The sequence below is a fragment of the Meles meles genome, chromosome 9 (assembly GCF_922984935.1).
Source record: "Meles meles chromosome 9, mMelMel3.1 paternal haplotype, whole genome shotgun sequence".
Lineage (NCBI taxonomy): Eukaryota > Metazoa > Chordata > Mammalia > Carnivora > Mustelidae > Meles > Meles meles.
In genome coordinates, this window is record NC_060074.1 from 66,489,421 (window position 1) to 66,508,797 (window position 19,377).

Genomic DNA, 19,377 nt, shown 5'->3' on the forward strand with positions numbered 1-19,377 from the left:
AGAGAGTGACTGCCAGAAGTCAAGTGCAATAGAAAAGTCCATCCAACGAAGAAAAAGAAAAGTATACACCCTGCTTGATAATCAGGACTTCTCTGGTGACCTTAGTGAATATAGCAGTGGCATATTCTGTAGCTAACGGATGTCTAATAAAGAATTTTCTATCATTAAAAACGCAAGCATTGGGGTGCCTGGGTGGCTCAGTGGGTTAAAGCCTCTGCTTTCGGCTCGGGTCATGATCCCAGCGTCCTGGGATGGAGCCCCGCATAGGACTCTCTGTTCAGCAGGGGGCCTGCTTCCCTTCCTCTCTCTCTCTCTGCCTCTCTGCCTACTTGTGATCTCTGTCTGTCATATTTTAAAAAAAAAATTTTTTTTTAGTTTAAGAATTAGGGGCACCTGGGTGGCTCAGTCGGTTAAGCGTCTGCCTTCAGCTAGGTCACGATCCTAGGGTCCTGGAATCGAGCCCTTCTCCCTCTACCCCTTCCCACAGTCATTCTCATTCTCTCTCTCAAATAAATACAAAATCTTCCTTAAAAAATGCAAGACTTACCTTATGAAATCCATAGTCATTTAAAATGGTATGTAACATTGCTTCTGAATTACTGCAATAAAGTTTTCTCCATCTCTATTCCCAAGTATCTCTATTCCAAATTGTCCTAATTTAGGAGTCTGTATCCCCTCTGAAAAATGTTATTATTAGCAAGGGGTCATCCACTACACAGTATCACAATCTACAGCTCAGCTTTCTTCCTACTTTTGTGTGGGAAGCAAGAGAAAAGTGGAACCAAAATGGCGTATCTAGCCAAAAGATAACTAACCCATCATTCATTAATTCATTCAGTACCCATCAAGAACCTACTATCTGCTAGACAAAGTAACAAGTCTTAAAGATGCAATCTAAATAAAGCATAGTCACTGCTCTCCAGACATTCACAATCTAGCCCCATCCTGTTCCCACGGAGTATGCACTATCTGCAGATCATCCCTTCTTTCCACTAGGACCACTGAGCAGGTAGGGAAATTGTTTCCTACCAAAAAAAAGGGTTTTTTTCTGTTGCCCTACTATGCCTGACAATTATAATTCCACCATTCAGTATTTGAGATACCATCCCCCACCTCCCTCTTTCAGATCTGTTCTCCCTTTTTGCCATTCCACCTCACATCCTGACACACAACCGGACCTCATCTGGACATGCCATGCTCCTGGTTGGCCTTGATTAGCTCTTGTCCATGCCTTCCTCGGAATTGTCATTTGTCACCTCCACGGCCCTACATAGTTTGCTAGTTTCCTCTTAATCATTTTGTCCCAAGTATCACCATCCCTTTGCTGAAAGACCCCCTGACCACTACTGACAAGCCCTAACAGGCTGTTTAATTATACAGTTTTCATTTTAGGTTTAAACCAAAGTCGAACTCATGGGCATTTTGGGGATTTCTATTCTCTTCCTCAAAAGACCCTTGGTCTGACTTAAAAGAGTTCACACTCACTGCTGGACTCCAAAGTCCTGGGCTAAATTCCAAGCTATTATAAATGTATCCAGGCCCTACTTAAGGCGACAGAATCTCCACTGCTAGTCACATAACAACTGAACAAGTTCTCACATGAAGCAGTCATCAAAAACATGTTTCTTCTTTGATCTTTGTCAGCAATCACTGTAAAAATGCCAACAGGATCTTGGCTGACATCTTAAAAATCAACACAAAGTGAAAATAAATGTCCATGATTTTGTGGGGTGTGCATTAACTGTAACAGAATGTGCAGTAGGCTCAAAGGTAAACACCACACATGACAAGAGTTAGACGCTTTCACAGGACAATTGGAGTCAAGACCCTGAGGTGGTTCCTGACAGTTTGATATCTTCTCTCCAATTTCCATCTCAGTCCAACCTAGACTTTTAAAAGGGCTTTGGTTTTTTTATTTGGGGGTGTTCTTTTTTGTTGGGGAAGGGAGTATCATTTAAAAAAATACATGGGGGGGGCGCCTGGGTGGCTCAGTGGGTTAAGCCGCTGCCTTCAGCTCAGGTCATGATCTCAGGGTCCTGGAATCAAGTCCCGCATCGGGCTCTCTGCTCAGCAGGGAGCCTGCTTCCCTCTCTCTCTCTCTCTCTGCCTGCCTCTCTATCTACTTGTGATCTCTCCCTGTCGAATAAATAAATAAAATTTAAAAAAATAAAATAAAATAAAAAATAAAAAAATAAAAAAATACATGGGGAAAGGGTATCATATTCTCTCTTCTAGATGTTTGGATTAGAATTAGAGGGATGTTAAATCCAGGACTTCTACAGCCTTCATGTAATCAGAGAAAGCCAGCAGGCTGAAGAAGGAAAAACAGAAAAGTGGGAGAAAAACTGGCTGATGTTACTGAAACTGGGAATTAATCAACCCTGGAACAACACTAGATCTAGGCTTCTTACTATGTAAGATAATAAATTCCCCTTTTGCTTAACTTTTTTGAGTGGTGTTTTTCATTCTTTGCAGCCAAAAACATCCTCATCGATACAGGAGTAATTTTAAATTATATAAATATCCTTAACAGAGAAAGCAAAAGAATGATACACATGGCATATTTCTCACAATGCTTCCCCAAGATGACTCTCTCATCCAAGTTATCTACGCCCATGTCAAACCCTTTTCCAGTCTGAGCCCAAAGAAATCAGAATTTAAGAGTTTCACCCAGTCTGCTGCCCTGAACCTTCTCAGTGCCCAGGAATGCAGCAACTGCCAAGGTTGTCCTGATGGCTACCATCTTCCTTCTCGTTGCAGCTCATCCTATGCAGACTCTACCAGCAGTCACTGAAGCAATAACCAACAATGCCTCCAACAGACCTAGCTACTAGCTTCACTTCCACTTGATCACAAAGAAGACAGTTTAATACTGAGGCAGAATGGAGAGAAGGTTTCAATGGAGAGTGCACTGCAGGAGCAAAAGGACTCATCCCACTGCCAACCACACAAAGGAAGACCCCACCTATAGATACCAAGAAATGTTTTGTGTCTTTATTGAGTATAACACAATCTTAATTAAATACTGGGAACCTATCCTATTTCCAAACAGCTGGGGTACATTTATAATTCTTCAGCACATTCAGACTCCCAGTATCCTCTAACCCTGAGTGCGACTGCAGCATAGGTTCTCCTGTCAATTAAGTTCCAACTCAGCATCTATCTATCATCCCACTGTTATCGCATTTTAACAGGTTAGAATTTAGGTGTCTAGGAGGCTGAAACAAAATCCCTCTTACAAACACTTACGACAATGTTGATGTTCATCTGAGCCATCCTCACAGTCCTGGTCACCGTCACACTCCCAGAAGTTAGGGATGCACAGACCTTCACCCTGACACAGGAATTGGTCCGACTTGCAAGAAGGGGGAGCTAAAACAAATCAGAAAAGGACTCATTATGTCAAACATCCACCCTATTATACCAACAAGCAGTGCTTATTTCAAAAGCATTTATGTTAACTCCTGCTTAATATATTTAATATATATAGTAAACAATCCCCTGCAAGAATCTGAGGACTCTTGCATTCAGTGCCAAATAATTCAGCAATGGCTCACGACAAACTGATAATCCAAAGCAACACACAACTACAAAGAATGAAACAAACAGCCAAAACACATCCCTACAAAGCTATGACAAAATATATTAAATTTAAATAAAAATTAACCATGAGTTATTGTTAAATTCTGTGAAATGTTTTGAATTGAATTATTATTTCTACAATTTTCTTGCCTTATGATCTTTGGCAGTTTCTTTTTCTTTTTATCTTTTTTAATGTATTGTCCTGATAGGCATTCTTATAAATGTAAGGAGAACACACATACATATGCAATTGATATTATATGACTTTGTGTGTGTTCTTTGGCAGTTTCTTTGAGCTTCCATGTACGCACCATAAAATGGGAACTATATTTATCTCATTCTTTGCTATAAAAATATCAGTTAAATAATAAATGTGGAAGTGCAGTATAATGTTAGTTGCTATCTCTACTGTCATTGGTACCATTGTTATGGTCATTGTTACAGAACATCGTTACTACACTAACAATTTCTAAAGAGATGTTTGTATACCTATTCATTTATTCCCCTATCCCAGAATACACATTTCTTGCTTTTCTGCTCTTAATGTTTAACCTAAAATGAACTTGGGAAGCCCAGAGGAAGTGAACGGATAGCACATCACCATGTCTCTACAAATAGAGCTATTCCCTTGCTCAAAATGTGATTCACAGACTGGCAGCACTAGCATCACGTTGGGAGCTTGCAGAAATGCAGATTCTCAGGTCCCACTCCAAACATGGTTGCAAAACTTGCACTTTAGCAAGCTCCCCAGGCACTCCATTTGTGCATGAAAGTTTGAGAAGTACTGTACAGACCTATTCCCCATCCCCATCTCTCATTTTCAAATGCATCATGATCCAAACGACACACCAGTTTGTTCCATTGTCCACTGGATGGCCAACAATTCAATACTAACTAATTTTTCACCTGATTTCTTGGGTTTTGGATGATAACCCTTGTCTTTCACAAATCAGGATGAATGAAATTACAGGAGTACAACTAATCACATACAGCAAGCTGAGAAAGCAACAGATATTAACGGTGCAGGAAAGAAGCCTTTAATGGATGAATTAACTTCACCATACCTTTGTTTCCTAATCTGAAACCTACCCCAGAATATTAAGAGAACTAAATGAAGAAATACATGTAAAAGTGATTTTTATAATTAAACTTTGGGTTTATAATACTACTGTGCTTTTAACTATAATTTTTTGAGGTTCTGAAAAGTTCGATGGATTTCATTCTTTTTAAATTTTATTTTATTTTACTTACATTCAATTAATTAACATATAATGTATTATTAGTTTCGGAGGTAGAGTTCAGTGATTCATCTGTTGTATATAACACCCAGGGATTACATCACGTGCCCTTCTTAATGCCCATCACCCAGTTACCCCATCTCCCCCAGCTCCCTCCCCTCCAGCACCCCTCAGTCCGTTTCTTCCGGTTATGAGAACTATATTTTTTTAAACATGAAACCACACTAGCCTCTTCTGTGATCTTTCTGTGCAGTTTACCTAAGTTATACTACATCCTTTATACAAAAACAGACTCCTCCTTGTATTACAAATCACAGTGGTCCACAAAATTTCTCGAGTGAGTAATCTGAAATAGGCTTATAGGCTTCAGAAAACTACTTACAAATTTGTTTCCATATCATGGTCATGGGTCATGGTCAAGGTCATGAGTAAGACAGAAACTGCTGTGAATTGAACGCTTCCCTCAAAAGGAACTAATAGAATGCTTAATGCCATCAGTTCTCTTCAACCACAGAGATCTCAAAAGACTGGAGCCCAGTCCTGAATCTTATCACTAAAGACACAACTCTTTGCCTTTGGTAGAGCTGAATTCACCAGGAAGTACTTCCGTTATCTGAAAAGAGCTTAATAGCCCAGCCCCTCCTCACTTACGGCAGCCAATTTCATCCGAATCATCCAAGCAGTCTCTGGTCCCATCACACCTCCAGGATGCCGGGATACACTGCCCATCTTCACAGCGGAAATGCTCACTTCCACATTCTGCAACTTCACAAGCAAAAGAAAACCAACTGAAAAACTTACCCACAGAGATATTTAACCAAAGAAATACAAATGTTTTATAAAATGAAAAACTATGCAATGACTTAGTCACCAAAGGAGTGTGAATTGTTTACAAAATTAGGAAAACATTTTTATAATGATTATTATTTTATCCATTTCAGGGTCTGCGGGAAGAGGTCATTTTTGTACATGGCTGACTACAGAGTGTACCTAGATATAGTCAATTTAAAAAAGAAATTTGACAGCATGTATCTTGTTTTTTGAAAGTGCTTATTCTTAGTCCCTTTATTTTTAAAGATTTTATTTATTTATTTATTTATTTATTTATTTATCAGAAAGAGAGTGCACAAGCAGGGAAAGGGAGAAGTAGGCTCCCTGCTGAGCAAGGAGCCAGATGAGGGACTTGATCCCAGACCCTGGGGTCACGCCCTGAGCCAAAGGCAGATGCTTAATTAAACTGACTAAGCCACCCAGGCATCCCTTTAGTTCTTCTATTTTTAGATATTCTTCCCCACTAAGGAACTAATCAGAGAATTAGACAAAGATTTATGTATGGAGATTTAATCACAACATCACAGTAATTTGCAAACTTTCTAGATGTTCAATAATAAGGAAAGGATTAGAATTTTCTTGTATCTTTATTTTGACATATTAAGAACTCATTAAAATGGTTATGTAGAACTTTTAAGTGATTTAGATAAATATTTATAATATGTAACAAAGATGAGGATATATAACTTTACCCAGAACAGAGTTACATATTGAGAAAGAAAGTGTAGAAAAAGACTGTAATGTTAACAGTAGTTATCTCTGATGGATAACATCATGAGTAAAATTTTCATTTGCTTGACTGTGCTTTTTTATTTCAGTTCTCTGCCCTTTATTTTTTTAAGTGCCTTTTTATTACTAAATAATATATAGCAATTTATGGTTCTTCATTCTTCAAAAAGTATTTTGGCTTTTTGTTTAACTACTCTGTAAGATGCCAGATCTCTCAGTTCATCTCTACAAACAAACAAACAAAAAAATTTTAAGCCAAAAAAAGAAAAGAAAAGAAAAATGTCTGCACCCAACCACAGTGTACAAATTTGGCCCCCAAAGTTACTACATTCCCAAGTAGCAGTGATATCTCCTAGTGAGACCAGAAAGAAAACATAACTTAAATACGTTTATTTCATTCAACCAATATATCCAGCAATTTTCCCAGGTCCCCCAGGGGACTAATTCAGGAGTTGGAAATCCTCTGAATTTCCCCAAATATTTACCAGTGACTTCCCCATGTATTATGTGCCAAGTAGGAAATTGTTTTAAAGAGAGCAGCCAACATCAGTCCAACTTGAAGACTCAAAATCATTCTTTCACAAGCCCAAGGTGGTAGAGGAGTCATTTAGGGGTTGGAAGAATACACTTATTTTCCCCCATGTATTTAAGCAATCGTGCTAAATTACCTATTTCAGTTATTGGCTAATTAACCCAAAATTGGGTAAATAGATCAATTATCTACTCCTAAAATAAATAAACAATGTGCTATCCTGACTTGTGTAAATGCAGGCATATCAACAGCATGACATAAACACAGTTAAGTGATCTATTCCTAGGGGATATAGGCTCCTTTGTTCATGGAATGTTCAAATCTGATTGTCTGGTAGTGACATCCTGATTTATAATGTATGCTGCAAATGGTCAGAAACTTCCCGTGGCTAAATGGTGGTACCGAGTGGTACAGGAATACATACACCCAAATACCTTGTAGAGGCTAATGCACGATGGTGGTTGGTGGTGCAGGTCTGGGGTTGGTGGTGCAGGTCTCTTATCAACTACCTTCAAAACACAACAACCTCCCTTGCAAAAATGCCCCTAAGGAATGTACAAATTCACTCTGGAATCCCAGAACTTCTCATTGGATTTTGTTCTACAAAGCAATATTTCCATGGGAGATTAGGGGCTTTGGAGGTTTAGCTATTAACACAACATATATTAAATCACTTTTATCAATTAGGTCTATTGTTAGTAATCCAACATAATACATTTGTAAATTCAATACATTTGTCTCCCTTAGTATCAAATAATTTCTGTAACAACCTAAAGATTGTTACAATCTAACACTAACACTAACAATCTGACAATCTATCTATCAAATAACTGTAACAATCTAAAGGTCAGTCTACTTACAAAAAGTTTCATATTGCTATGAAAAAAAGAAAAGCATAAACTTAGAAACTGAGTAGAGAGAAGAAAATAACTTCTCAAAACAATCTATTGCCCGTTATAAAATATATACAATTCTTAAGCAACTTTTATTACAAGTCAAATTTTATTTTTACTAAAATATGAAGTTAGACACATCATAAAAAGAACACAAAATTGATACCCAAAAGTCATTTTTTACATTACTTCAAAGCCAATTACATAAAACACATAAAAAAATAAAGTCGATGGGGGAAATTTTTTCAATTAACTCTTCCTCATTAGTGTTTTTTCACATTTCATCTCCCAAATATTCAATTATCTATAGTAATATATCAAACTGGATTTACTCAATTTATCAACAGATCCATGATAATTCATCCGTCAAATTCACCTTTTCAATATTCCCTTCCCCGCCTGTTATAACTCCCAAATGACTATTGTTTGGAAATACCTCTCCAGAAAAAACAAACCAATGCTTCATCACTGCTGGGTGGCCTCCCAGCAATCAAGCAAAATGCTCCACTGGTGCCAGAAGCCTGTCATTCATTTTATTACAAAGGGAGTATGTGCTATTTAAAAGCAAATTACTAGTGAAAAGCTGTGGGTCAGGTCTGATAACAATCGCAGGTGCCCCTGATTTCAATTGATCTGTATGCCCTGTATTGGTTTTGTTTTACTTTAAATAAGTAATCTTTATTCCTAACCCCAAAGTTATCTACACCTTACAGTTTAATAATTTGAAGCCCAAAAAAGCAGAGAGGGGGATTTCATACTGGAGCTAAACAGTTTGTGGAGGAAAATAAAAAATCTAAATAGAGCAAAATGAAAATTGTTTTTCAACAAGTGGTCTCTAAACATCCATATCCAATCCATCCAGTTTTAACCTAGAGGTAATAATTTTGCAAAGAGTAACTTTCAGAACTTTAAAATATTTTCCCTCTAGTAAGAGCCAAGGAGGAAAACATCATAATCCACGTTGAAATAAAAAATCTTTTGTTAAGTAAGGGGTGCCTGGGTGGCTCAGTTAAGCGTCCAGCTCTTGAATTCAGCTTGGGTCATGATCTCAGGGCTGTGAGCCTTACATCTGGCTCCATGCTGGGAGTGGAGCTTGCTTAAGATTCTCTCTCTAGGGACGCCTGGGTGGCTCAGTTGGTTAAGCGGCTGCCTTCGGCTCAGGTCATGATCCCAGCGTCCTGGGATCAGTCCCACACGGGTTCCGTGCTCGGCGGGGAGCCTGCTTCCCTCTCTGTCTCTGCCTGCCACTCTGTCTGCCTGTGCTTGCTCTTTCTCTCTCTCTGACAAATAAATAAATAAAAATTTTTTAAAAAAAAAGATTCTCTCTCTACCTCTGGCTCTCCTCCCTCTCTCTCTCCCCACACCCCCACCCTAACATATAATATAATAATATTATATTATATTATATTATATATTATATATTTATATATTTATATTATATATTTATATTATATTATATTATATATAATTATATAATATATAGTTAAGAACTATAGTTAAGAACCAGGCAGCCACTGACAAGAAACCATTAAGACCAATGAACACCCTACTTCCCCAGCACCAGCCCTGGCTTCTTCTAAGAATCAAAACAGATGGTACAAAGATGAAAAATACTCATGGGGCACATAAATGGCATGCGCCATTCTAAGCACTTGGCCAACTTCAAGTCATTTGATTTCCACAAAAACCTATGAGATAGATGTCATTATTATAAACACTTCACACACAAAGAACCTGAGACACAGAGCAGTTCAGTAACTTGCCCAAGATCAAACAGCAAACATGCAGAGCCAAGCTTTGGACTTAACAGTTCTAGTTCTGATATCTGTGCTGTAATGACCACTGCTGTGTTCCCTTACACCAAAGAAACAAAAAAAGAGAAAGAAAAAAAAGGGAAAGAGAAAGAAATTATTTCACCAAGCTCAAGAATAAATGCAAAAATTAGACTTTTTTCCGAAGTTGCTATCCACATTAACTGAATTCATGAACTGGGCAGGTGTGGAATCCATACCATCCCATTATCCTCATATAATTATTCAGTTGGAGAAGAGTAGTCTACCTGGCAACTAAGATTAAACATAATTATTCTTGGGCTTAGGAAAATTTGCTGCAATCAAAAGCAACCCAGGGGGGCGCCTGGGTGGCTCAGTGGGTTAAACCTCTGCCTTCGGCTTCGGTCATGATCTCAGGGTCCTGGGATTGAGCCCCGCATCGGGCTCTCTGCTTGGCGGGGAGCCTGCTTCCTCCTCTCTCTCTCTGCTTGCCTCTCTGCCCACTTGTGATCTCTCTCTGTCAAATAAATAAATAAAATCTTTAAAAAAAAAAAAAGCAACCCAGGGAAATTAAAAAAAAAAAAAAAAACAAAAAAAAGGAGGTTCAATCTTCAAGAAAAATTATACTAGACACAGGAATAAACTTGTTTTCCAAACTTATTAAAGCCCCAAAGTGGAGAAAAACAAGAGTAATCCTTTCTTCATAAATAGCATATATCCCAAGCTTCCTGATCTAAGAATGTGTTAAGATATTAAAGAAACCATTAATGCCTAGAGGAAGGAAGAAGTCATTTATTTTTCCAATGCAGGGAACGGTACTGAATTAAGTACACTGCTTCTGTATTCTTTATAGCCCCTAGCACAGTGCTAGGTACATGGGGATAGTCAACACATATTCATCAGGTAATGAAAATTCCTCTTCATAAAATTCAGCCTCTTGGTATCATTATATAGTTAAAATCATTACATAGATAAAACCATCAAGGCAAACAGTAACACTTTATTAAGACTTTGTTTGCTATCTTAAATTCACAGAAAGGAGAATGAAATCTGGAATAATTTGAAGTTACTTTGAAAAAGGAATGCCCCAAAAGTTTAAAAAGAAAAAGAAAAATATTGGGTCATAGTGAAAGGTTTGATTCTTTTACCCTTTTCTAGCTAAGTTTCTTTTTTCTCTCATAAATTCTTTTCTCTAAAGGGAAAGGCAAGTCGTAGTCAATGAAACATTGTCCAAAGTTAACAGAGGAAGGTAATTTCTATGGCAAATCCTATTTTCCCATTAGATCCTCTTAACATGTGCCCTTCCAGACGCTTGGTCTACCTGAGGAGCGCTGCGCCTTTTTAAGATGTGTCACGTTCAAGTACTTGACATTTTAATAGTCCTACCTTCACTGAGCTCAAAGAAGCAAATGCAAGAGGCAATTCCTTAATTCATCCACAATTCTTACTTCACTTTTTCTGTACTTGATTTTTATTGCCTTGACATACTTTTGATGTTTATAAGTTGGGTGAAGATTCCCTACAATTCTCACACCTTATCCACACCCACAAGGCCTGTTCCCTTCAAAGACTGAGAGTCACTTGCTTGTTTCCCACACTTCACACTGTAGTCATGACAGCCAAGTGTAACGAATGGTACGGAAGACCCTGTTCTGTGTATTGTCAACTGGACTGGCGGACGGAGAGACCAACTGACTGAATCCAAGCAAGACATACGCAGCAAACCAACCTTCTGCTCTCTTTCTGCCTGGTTTTCCTAACAGATTGTCACATAAGAGGCCAGAATTCTTTTTTTCTTTAAGCCAGTTTACAAACCACTGAGTTGACTGTTTTTCCCCAAATTATTGTTTCAGAGCCCTCACGTCTGATTAGAGCAAACCAACATTAAGAACACATTTCAAGAATTCAAGGACTTTGAAGCAAAACTCACGAAGCCACTTGATGAGTGATCTGGTACACACATCATTTAAGTGCAGCTAAAAAAAAAAAAAAAAAGAACCAAAAGCATATGATGTCAGATTCACTAAAGTCACAGAAAAAAATGCATACCTACTATGTGCAAAAACATGGTTCTAGGGCCTGTGGAAGAAACAAAGAAAGTTAAGATATGGTCCTTTTTTTAAATAGAGCATACAAATTTATTGGGGACAGAAGTTATTATACAAGTTAGCCATGTATTTTAAGTGTTTTCCATAGATTTCTTCACTATCACCCCAACTCTGTGAACTAGTATTAATAGCTCCATTTCACAGGGGCGCCTGGGTGGCTCAGTGGTTTAAGCCTCTGCCTTCGGCTCAGGTCATGATCTCAAGGTCCTGGGATCGAGTCCCGCATCGGGTTCTTTGCTTGGCGGGGAGCCTGCTTCCCTCTCACTCTCTCTGCCTGCCTCTCTGCCTACTTGTGATCTCTGTCTGTCAAATAAATAAATAAAATCTTATTTAAAAAAAAAATAGCCCCATTTCACAGATGAGGAGCCTAAGGCTTGACCAAAATCTCACAACTAACTAGTAAGCAGAGGAACAGGGATTCAGACCTAGGTAGTCAGGCTCTGAAGCCACACCATAAGATTATAGATGATTTGGTTCCAAATAAGCATCACAGACAGAAAGAACCAACTGGTCTCAAGGAGAAAAAAAACTAACATCACAAGCTGGAGTAATTAGAGATGGAGAGTAAGACTGCACTGGGCCACTGTGGATGAGCAGGATAAGCAAAGAGGAGGGACCAGCGCTTTTTGTGTAGGGTCCAAACAATTTCAGAAAAGCCCAGGACAGGTGAGGGCCTAAGGAGCAGTCCTCTGCAGGACAAGTGCAAGGAACCTTTTGTGAGCAGAGGACATGGTTGGAGAGATGGAGAATAAAGTACCATAGATGTGAAGCAAAAGAGTGGGCTGACTGTAAGAAAGCTTAGAGCTCACCTGTGTCAGTAAAATCAAAGGTGGCTCTGGGTAGATGTAAGCCTGGATGAGGATCCAGACTTTGGTCATGAAAACAGCTTGGGGCTCCAGTTCATTCCCCAGAAACTGAGCCACAGTATGAATGAGCTCGGTGAGTTAAGCTGGTCAGTGGTTCACCAAGAGGTTGCTACCAGATGGGGCACCTGGGTGGCTCAGTTGGTTAAGCTTCTGACTCTTGATTCTGGCTCAGGTTATGATCTCAGGGTTACGATTTCAGGGTCATCAGATCAAGCCCCACTGTCAAGTCTGGTGACCAGCTCCCTGATAATAAGCAGGGAGTCTGCTTCAGATTCTCTCCCTCTCTTTCTGCCCCTCCCCCTGCTCACATGCATGCACACGCTCTCGCTCTCAAATAAAGAAGTTAAGTCTTAGAAAAAAAAAAAAGAAGCTGCTAGCAATGACGGGTCTCATCTTGCATGCAGCCCCTCCAGTGGTCCCAGGCCTGGTCCACTTGCATGACAAATGACCAGCAGGTTCTACAGGTACACCCAAGGTTAGGTGCCTAGCATCCTTTCCCCACCAAGCTGAGTATTTCTGAGCAGCCAGCCTAAAGAAATCAATCAGCCTTCAAGACAGCTGATCTTAAAGACTACTGCGTAATTTTTAAAAAGTTCCTTTTTGGGGCGCCTGGGTGGCTCAGTGGGTTAAAAGCCTCTGCCTTCAGCTCGGGTCATGATCCCAGGGTCCTGAGATGGAGCCCTGCATTGGGCTCTCTGCTCAGCGGGGAGCCTGCTTCCCCCTTTCTCTCTCTGCCTGCCTCTCTCCTACTTGTGATCTCTGTCAAATAAATAAATAACATCTTTAAAAAAAAAAAAAAGTTCCTTTTCAATGACCAAAAGTCAGCAGAATAATGTGATGTGCCATCATAGTAGCCTCTCAAACTGAGAAGTGGGAAATTGTTTCCACCTGTTCTAACGATTCCCCATTTTCCCGTAAACACGAGCTACCTGCCTTCTTCCCCTTTCCCCGGTCTCTCACATTCCACTTCGTTTTAACTGAGCCCCTCCTGTCCTGACAACCAGACTCTGGATCAGCACTGCAGGGCCTTACAAATAAAACCAGACTTCTGGGGGGTTCTGGAGAGGACACAGCTGGCATTTAGAGTAGGACAACCACTTAACTGCCCTGGGCAAAGGAGGATGTATATCATCTCTGGCCCCCATATGTAGAATGCCAGTAATCCTTGCCTGGGGACACTGTGACAGCAGAGAACAGCCACACATGTGTCCAAACATCCCTTGAGGATAGTGGTACCACCCCCAGTTGAGAACAACTTACAATCTGTAAGCAGCTCGGAGATTCAGAGCTCAAAACATCTTAACCCACATGAAAGAGATCTTCTAAGAAAACCCCTATAATAAATTCTTCCCTTCTAAAGATAATAAAATTTCTTAAACAGCAATCCCACTCCCTCCCACTCCCTCCCACTCTGCAATAAGGGAGCCTGGGATTGGGCAATATCATGCCGCAGGTCCTAGTACCAGCAACTTGAAACAAACTCCCCTGGGAGTGTGATAAAGAATCTCAGTTCCAGGGAGGCCTGCTTCCCCCTGGAATGCTCCACAGTGCGTCTGCAGGCTTACCCTTCGGGAGGCGGGGGAGTCCCACAGGAAAAAAAAAAAAAAAGCCGAAAATCTGAAAGCCTGAAGCAGTTCCTTAACATAAAAGGATCATGGTCATTCATGAAAAACAAAGTCACAGACCCACCTACTTTATGGGGCAAACTCTTCCCACTGGTACAATGATCATAACAAGAAATAATTTCTTCCAATGTCCTCTCCCAATCCCTGCCATACACACTTAAAATTGTTAAATACAATATAAATTGGAAAGTCCATGAATGCCTAAAACATTCAAAAGAATCACCAAATTTTTATCAAGAACACTCAGCCATGAAAACTTGTCAGCCAGTACCAAAATCCAGATGCTGTGTTTGTGTTAGTCTTTTCTGTACTTCCCCAAATAATTCATGTAGTGCTTTCTCTATCAGCTAAGTCACTGAGGTTGCTGTGGAGGGACGACTCCTCCGCGTGGAGGAAAACTAAGCCCAAGACCTTCATCCCCACTCCCTCCCAAGGGCCTGACTGGTTATCTAACTCTCTACTGGCCAAAGAGCAACACTTACAGGACGCTATCAAGAACACTATCCAAACAGAAGAAAATTTAAAAGTCACCTGCTCTCGGGTAAATAAGAAACTAATGAATCAAACTACACATAAAAAAAGAGTAAAACACCCTTCAGCACTTAATAATTTAACAGGCCTTGTACAAAAACTATAAATCACCCTGATTTAAGCACTGATTTCCAACCCCAACTGCCCAAAGTACTCTTATATGGCTTCATGACTAGCAAATGTAAACTACTGGAAATTGGCTGGATGGAATCAAACACTAAGAAAGAAAACAATCCCTTGTGAGAAGTTAAGGGACTATGCACATCTGCAGGCAGGCAGCTTTCCCACTTAAGGCTTACAAACGGTGCAACAGACCTGCTCTCAACCCAAACGCGTGTATACAGACAGCATCATACCAGGAAGCCTGGGTTTTTCTGATTCATTAGGCCCAAGTGTTGAACCATAAATGAGATTGATAGAGATGTGTTAAGCTGCAAACATCAACGCTAATTTGATCATTTTAACAGGCAGATGACATCACCAGGTTATCAAATGAACAATGGCATTTGATACTGGAAATTGTGACAATAGCAGTAGAAGGAGAAATTGATTCTCAACTGGTGGATTTGGTGATTCTCTAAGTCACAGACTGAATCAGTTTTAACAGCTACATGGGTCTTGACTGAATCATACCAACACCTTGCTCTACTCCTCCCTTATTCCATGTTACTTAGGAACATCAACGAGAGGTGTTAAGATTAACAATCAGTGTCCAGGGTGCCTGGGTGGCTCAGTGGGTTAAAGCCTCTGCCTTCGGCTCACGTAATGATCTCAGGGTCTCAGGATTGAGACCCGCATACAGCTCTCTGATCAGCAGGGCGCCTGCTTCCCCCCCACTCTCTGCTTGCCTCTCTGCCTACTTGGGATCTCTGTCTGTCAAATAAATAAATAAAATCTTTAAAAAAAAAAAAAAATCAGTGTCCAGACACTGAACTTAATGAGACCTAGCATCTTGCACCCTAATCTCAATTTGATATAAAATGGTAACTCATTCTTATTTAGTTATGGCCCAAACCCAGACTGGACTAGTACATGATTGCTAATTGGATTTATAGGTCACAAATTTCATGCTAGGACCTAAATTACCACTCATTCTAAATGTGTAAATTTTCAGAAAGCAGAGATCAGTTTATATAAAGGTTACTCTGAAGCAACCAATGTTTCCAGGTCAGTAAGCAAGTATGTTGACAACTATGATCTGGAATGCTGATGCTTACTATAAGGCTCATTATGTTGTTACTTACACAAACACTGATTTTCGTCATAGTTCATGTGTTAGGAGACCAGCTGAGGTACACACAGGGATGACTTAGCTATGGGCATGTATGATCTCTGACAAAAAGAATTTTCTTAAACTCTTAAATAGTGAAAAGCAAGAATGTAAAAATAATTCTACCAATTAGATTAAAAGCCTGTTCTTGGGCAAGAAGTGCTGTTAATTAATCATCTGCTAAACTGAAGTTAACATTTTTAATAAAAACTTATCATTTTAATTGGTTTTACACAATATTTTTGTACTTTTTCCCTCTCTAATGACAAGTTATAGCTCAGAAAGAAGTTTATAAGCAAAAGTTCAAAATTCTCCCACCATGACCTGATATATGAAAATTAAACAACAGAATTAGATGAGAATAAATGACCGAAAGAAGAGTGATGGAAAGGGGGCAGGATTCGATGAAGATTCTACCATCAAGGCACCTGGGTGGCTCAGTGGGTTGAGCCTCTGCCTTCGGCTCAGGTCATGATCTCAGGGTCCTGGGATGGAGCCCCACATCGGGCTCTCTGCTCAGCAGGGAGCCTGCTTCCTCCTCTCTCTCTGCCTGCCTCTCTGCCTACTTGCGATCTCTCTGTCAAATAAATAAATAAATCTTTAAAAAAAAAAAAAAAAAGATTCTACCATCAACAGAGCCCTTATTCTAAACTGTGAGTTTCTAGTGGAAGGAATAAATACCTCAGTAATCCTAATGCACAGTTGAGTACCTGCTAGTACCCAGATGCTGCTCAATAAATAAACAGTATGTGAGGCATTAGAATACATGGGTAAATCCAAGATGATTTCCAAAAAATGATAAAGGCTTGAAATCTTGATGATTTGTGGACTTTGATAATGGGTCCTGCTGTTTAGAGTCACTGTTTCTTCTGATCTAATTAACAATTCAACAATCATCTCCCATACTGACCTGACATGAGAGACCAGAAAGATTCAAAGTCAACCCCAAATCCTTGGGAGCCTATGTATATGTTTGGGTCATTCTCTGTTTAGTCAGTAAAGAATGGGACCCCACATTATATAAAACATTACATTTACATCCAGCACTACTCTGAAGTGGAAAAAGTACTCCACACCACTCCCCTCAAAAAGGGCTAATAAGAACATCTGATTCCACAGATCAAAATTTGTAATTTTTATTATAAGATCTGCTAATACAACAGAACCATGATTTTGGTCTCCCTACACAGAGTCAAAGGTAGAGATGACTTTGTTAACTTGGGAATCTATAAAATAGGATCTATTACATTTGCAAAGACTTTCATGTTGTTGCTGTTGTTGTTTAAGATCTTATTTATTTATTTGACAGAGAGAGATCACAAGTAGGCATGGGGGGGGGGGCAGGCTCCCTGCCAAGCAGAGAGCCCCACACAGGGCTTGATCCCAGGACCCTCGGATCCCAGGACCCAGGACCCAGGACCCTGAGATCATGACCTGAGCCGAAGGCAGATACTTAACCCACTGAGCCACCCAGGTGCCCCAAGACTTTCATGTTTGAATGAACTAAATATCCTGTCTCCTCTGCTATTCTGATCTTAAAGACTGAGCAAAAAGAACTTTAGGACATGCCTTACCAGCAGGTTATCTGTTATGCTAGCAGTCCCCTGGCCCTAGTTTGTCATGCCTGGGCTCAAGGAGCATTGACAGATGTCCAAATCACTTCCAGGCTCTATAAATGTCATCACTTTGTGTTATTATGTGATTATGATGACTTGAAACAACTCAGTAGCTTATTGACACAGAATCAGATTACACTGTCTCCAACTGATACTTATGTGTAATAAAATGGTGTCTGGGTTTCTGACTACATATGGTCAATTTATAATGTTCTAATATTAAGAGCAGCTTAAATAAAATTTAAGTCCATCTGTGATGTTTGTCAGAAGCAGGAAAAACAATGTGGAGCTATTTCCTAAGATTTTACCTAATCTGTACGATAAATATTGTTAAGTAATGACAGTAAAAAAAGCCTACTGTCATTATAAATTTTTAACTATGCATTAAAATAAAATCTTAGAATTTTAATGCTGGAAAAAAGTAATGGTTCCAATAATAAACTACACTAGAAAGTACATACAATAAAACGTTTACTGACACACAAGTAATTAAAACCATCACTTATTGGAATTTTGTCTATGTTACACTTTTTTAAAAGGCAATCACAAAAAATAAGCTCGTATTAGGGATTTGGTTAAAAAAATAATAATAGTAATAACAGTTTTTAGTTGGCTGTCTCAATTCTAGAAACTGGGTATCTATAGTTACAGTCCTGAGGCAATGAATGAATGAGCTGATATTCAGAATGAGTCCTAAGATACTATGATAATTAAAAAATATTTCAATTAAATTTAGTAAGAAATTCAGATTTTACCAAAAAGAGCTAAAATAAGATATTAATAAAGAAAATATTAGATTAAGAGCCAACAGACACACATGGGTGTCAACCCTTGCAATAGTACTGACTGTCTCACATCACTCTAAGTTCTGTGAGTAGGACTATTTGTCTTATTGACTATTGACTCTTCACTCAATAAATATTTGTTGCCTAACTGGCTTAGCTTGGTGGACTTGGATTTAAACTCTCTTGATTGATACACAGTTCCCTTACCTGCAAAATTTCTTACCTGCAAATCAAGTTCTAGTGAGGACTACAGAGGTCCCTGTAAACCACCAGCACAACGCTAGAGGTACAGCAGTCCTTCCATGAGGGCTGGTTCCCCCTTAGGTACTCCAACCCATCATCCAACTTGGAACATTCTAAAAGTCTAAGCAATAAAATACTCAGATAAGAGCTGTTTGTTCTGACTGAGAGAAACATTCCAAACCCTGACCCACCTTGCATATAGGAAGCTCAGCACTGAGAGCAAGGTTGGATGGTGGTTGCCTGGCTTCCTGCCCAAGAACAAATACCCATTGGCCCACTCTGGAGTCGTCAAGGGCAGGACTGAAAATCAAGATTTATTCTAGGAAACAAAGGTAGAGGTAGACCCAAAACCAAGCCTGCCACTTGTTCTCTTTATGTATCTTTCTGTTTTCCAACAAGTGAACATTTTTTTATTATCTCTTCTATTATAAAATCACTGTTTCAGGTGAGCCTCTGGAATTTGTATGTGGAATACTATTAAGGGTATAATTTCAACACACACACACACACACACACACACACACACACACACATAAACACACTAGATGATAAATATAAAGGCTTCCCCAGAGTGGACCTTGAATCATTGTACTACACATTGAACTATCTTTTTAGAGTCATACAACTTTTCTACTGACCTCAGTTTATGCATCTATATATGGACATAAAGAAATGGAAGATGTAAACAAATTCAGGATTTTAACCAACTGAAACTAAAAAGCTTTCCATTAAAAAGGTTCAGAAATTTTCTACATC

At 39.3% G+C, this 19,377-nt stretch overlaps 1 protein-coding gene across 3 annotated transcripts in view; it reads right to left on the minus strand.

Annotated features, from left to right (window-relative positions):
* Positions 1-19,377, minus strand: part of LRP2 (LDL receptor related protein 2) — a 209,281-nt gene that overhangs the window by 164,371 nt on the left and 25,533 nt on the right. For all 3 annotated transcript variants that reach the window (XM_046019204.1, XM_046019203.1, XM_046019202.1), the window contains exons 2-3: positions 5,472-5,585; positions 3,250-3,372 (exon numbers count right to left, since the gene is read on the minus strand). In XM_046019204.1, coding sequence (XP_045875160.1) covers positions 3,250-3,372; positions 5,472-5,585 — 237 coding nt within the window. The remainder of the gene's footprint in view (positions 1-3,249; positions 3,373-5,471; positions 5,586-19,377) is intronic.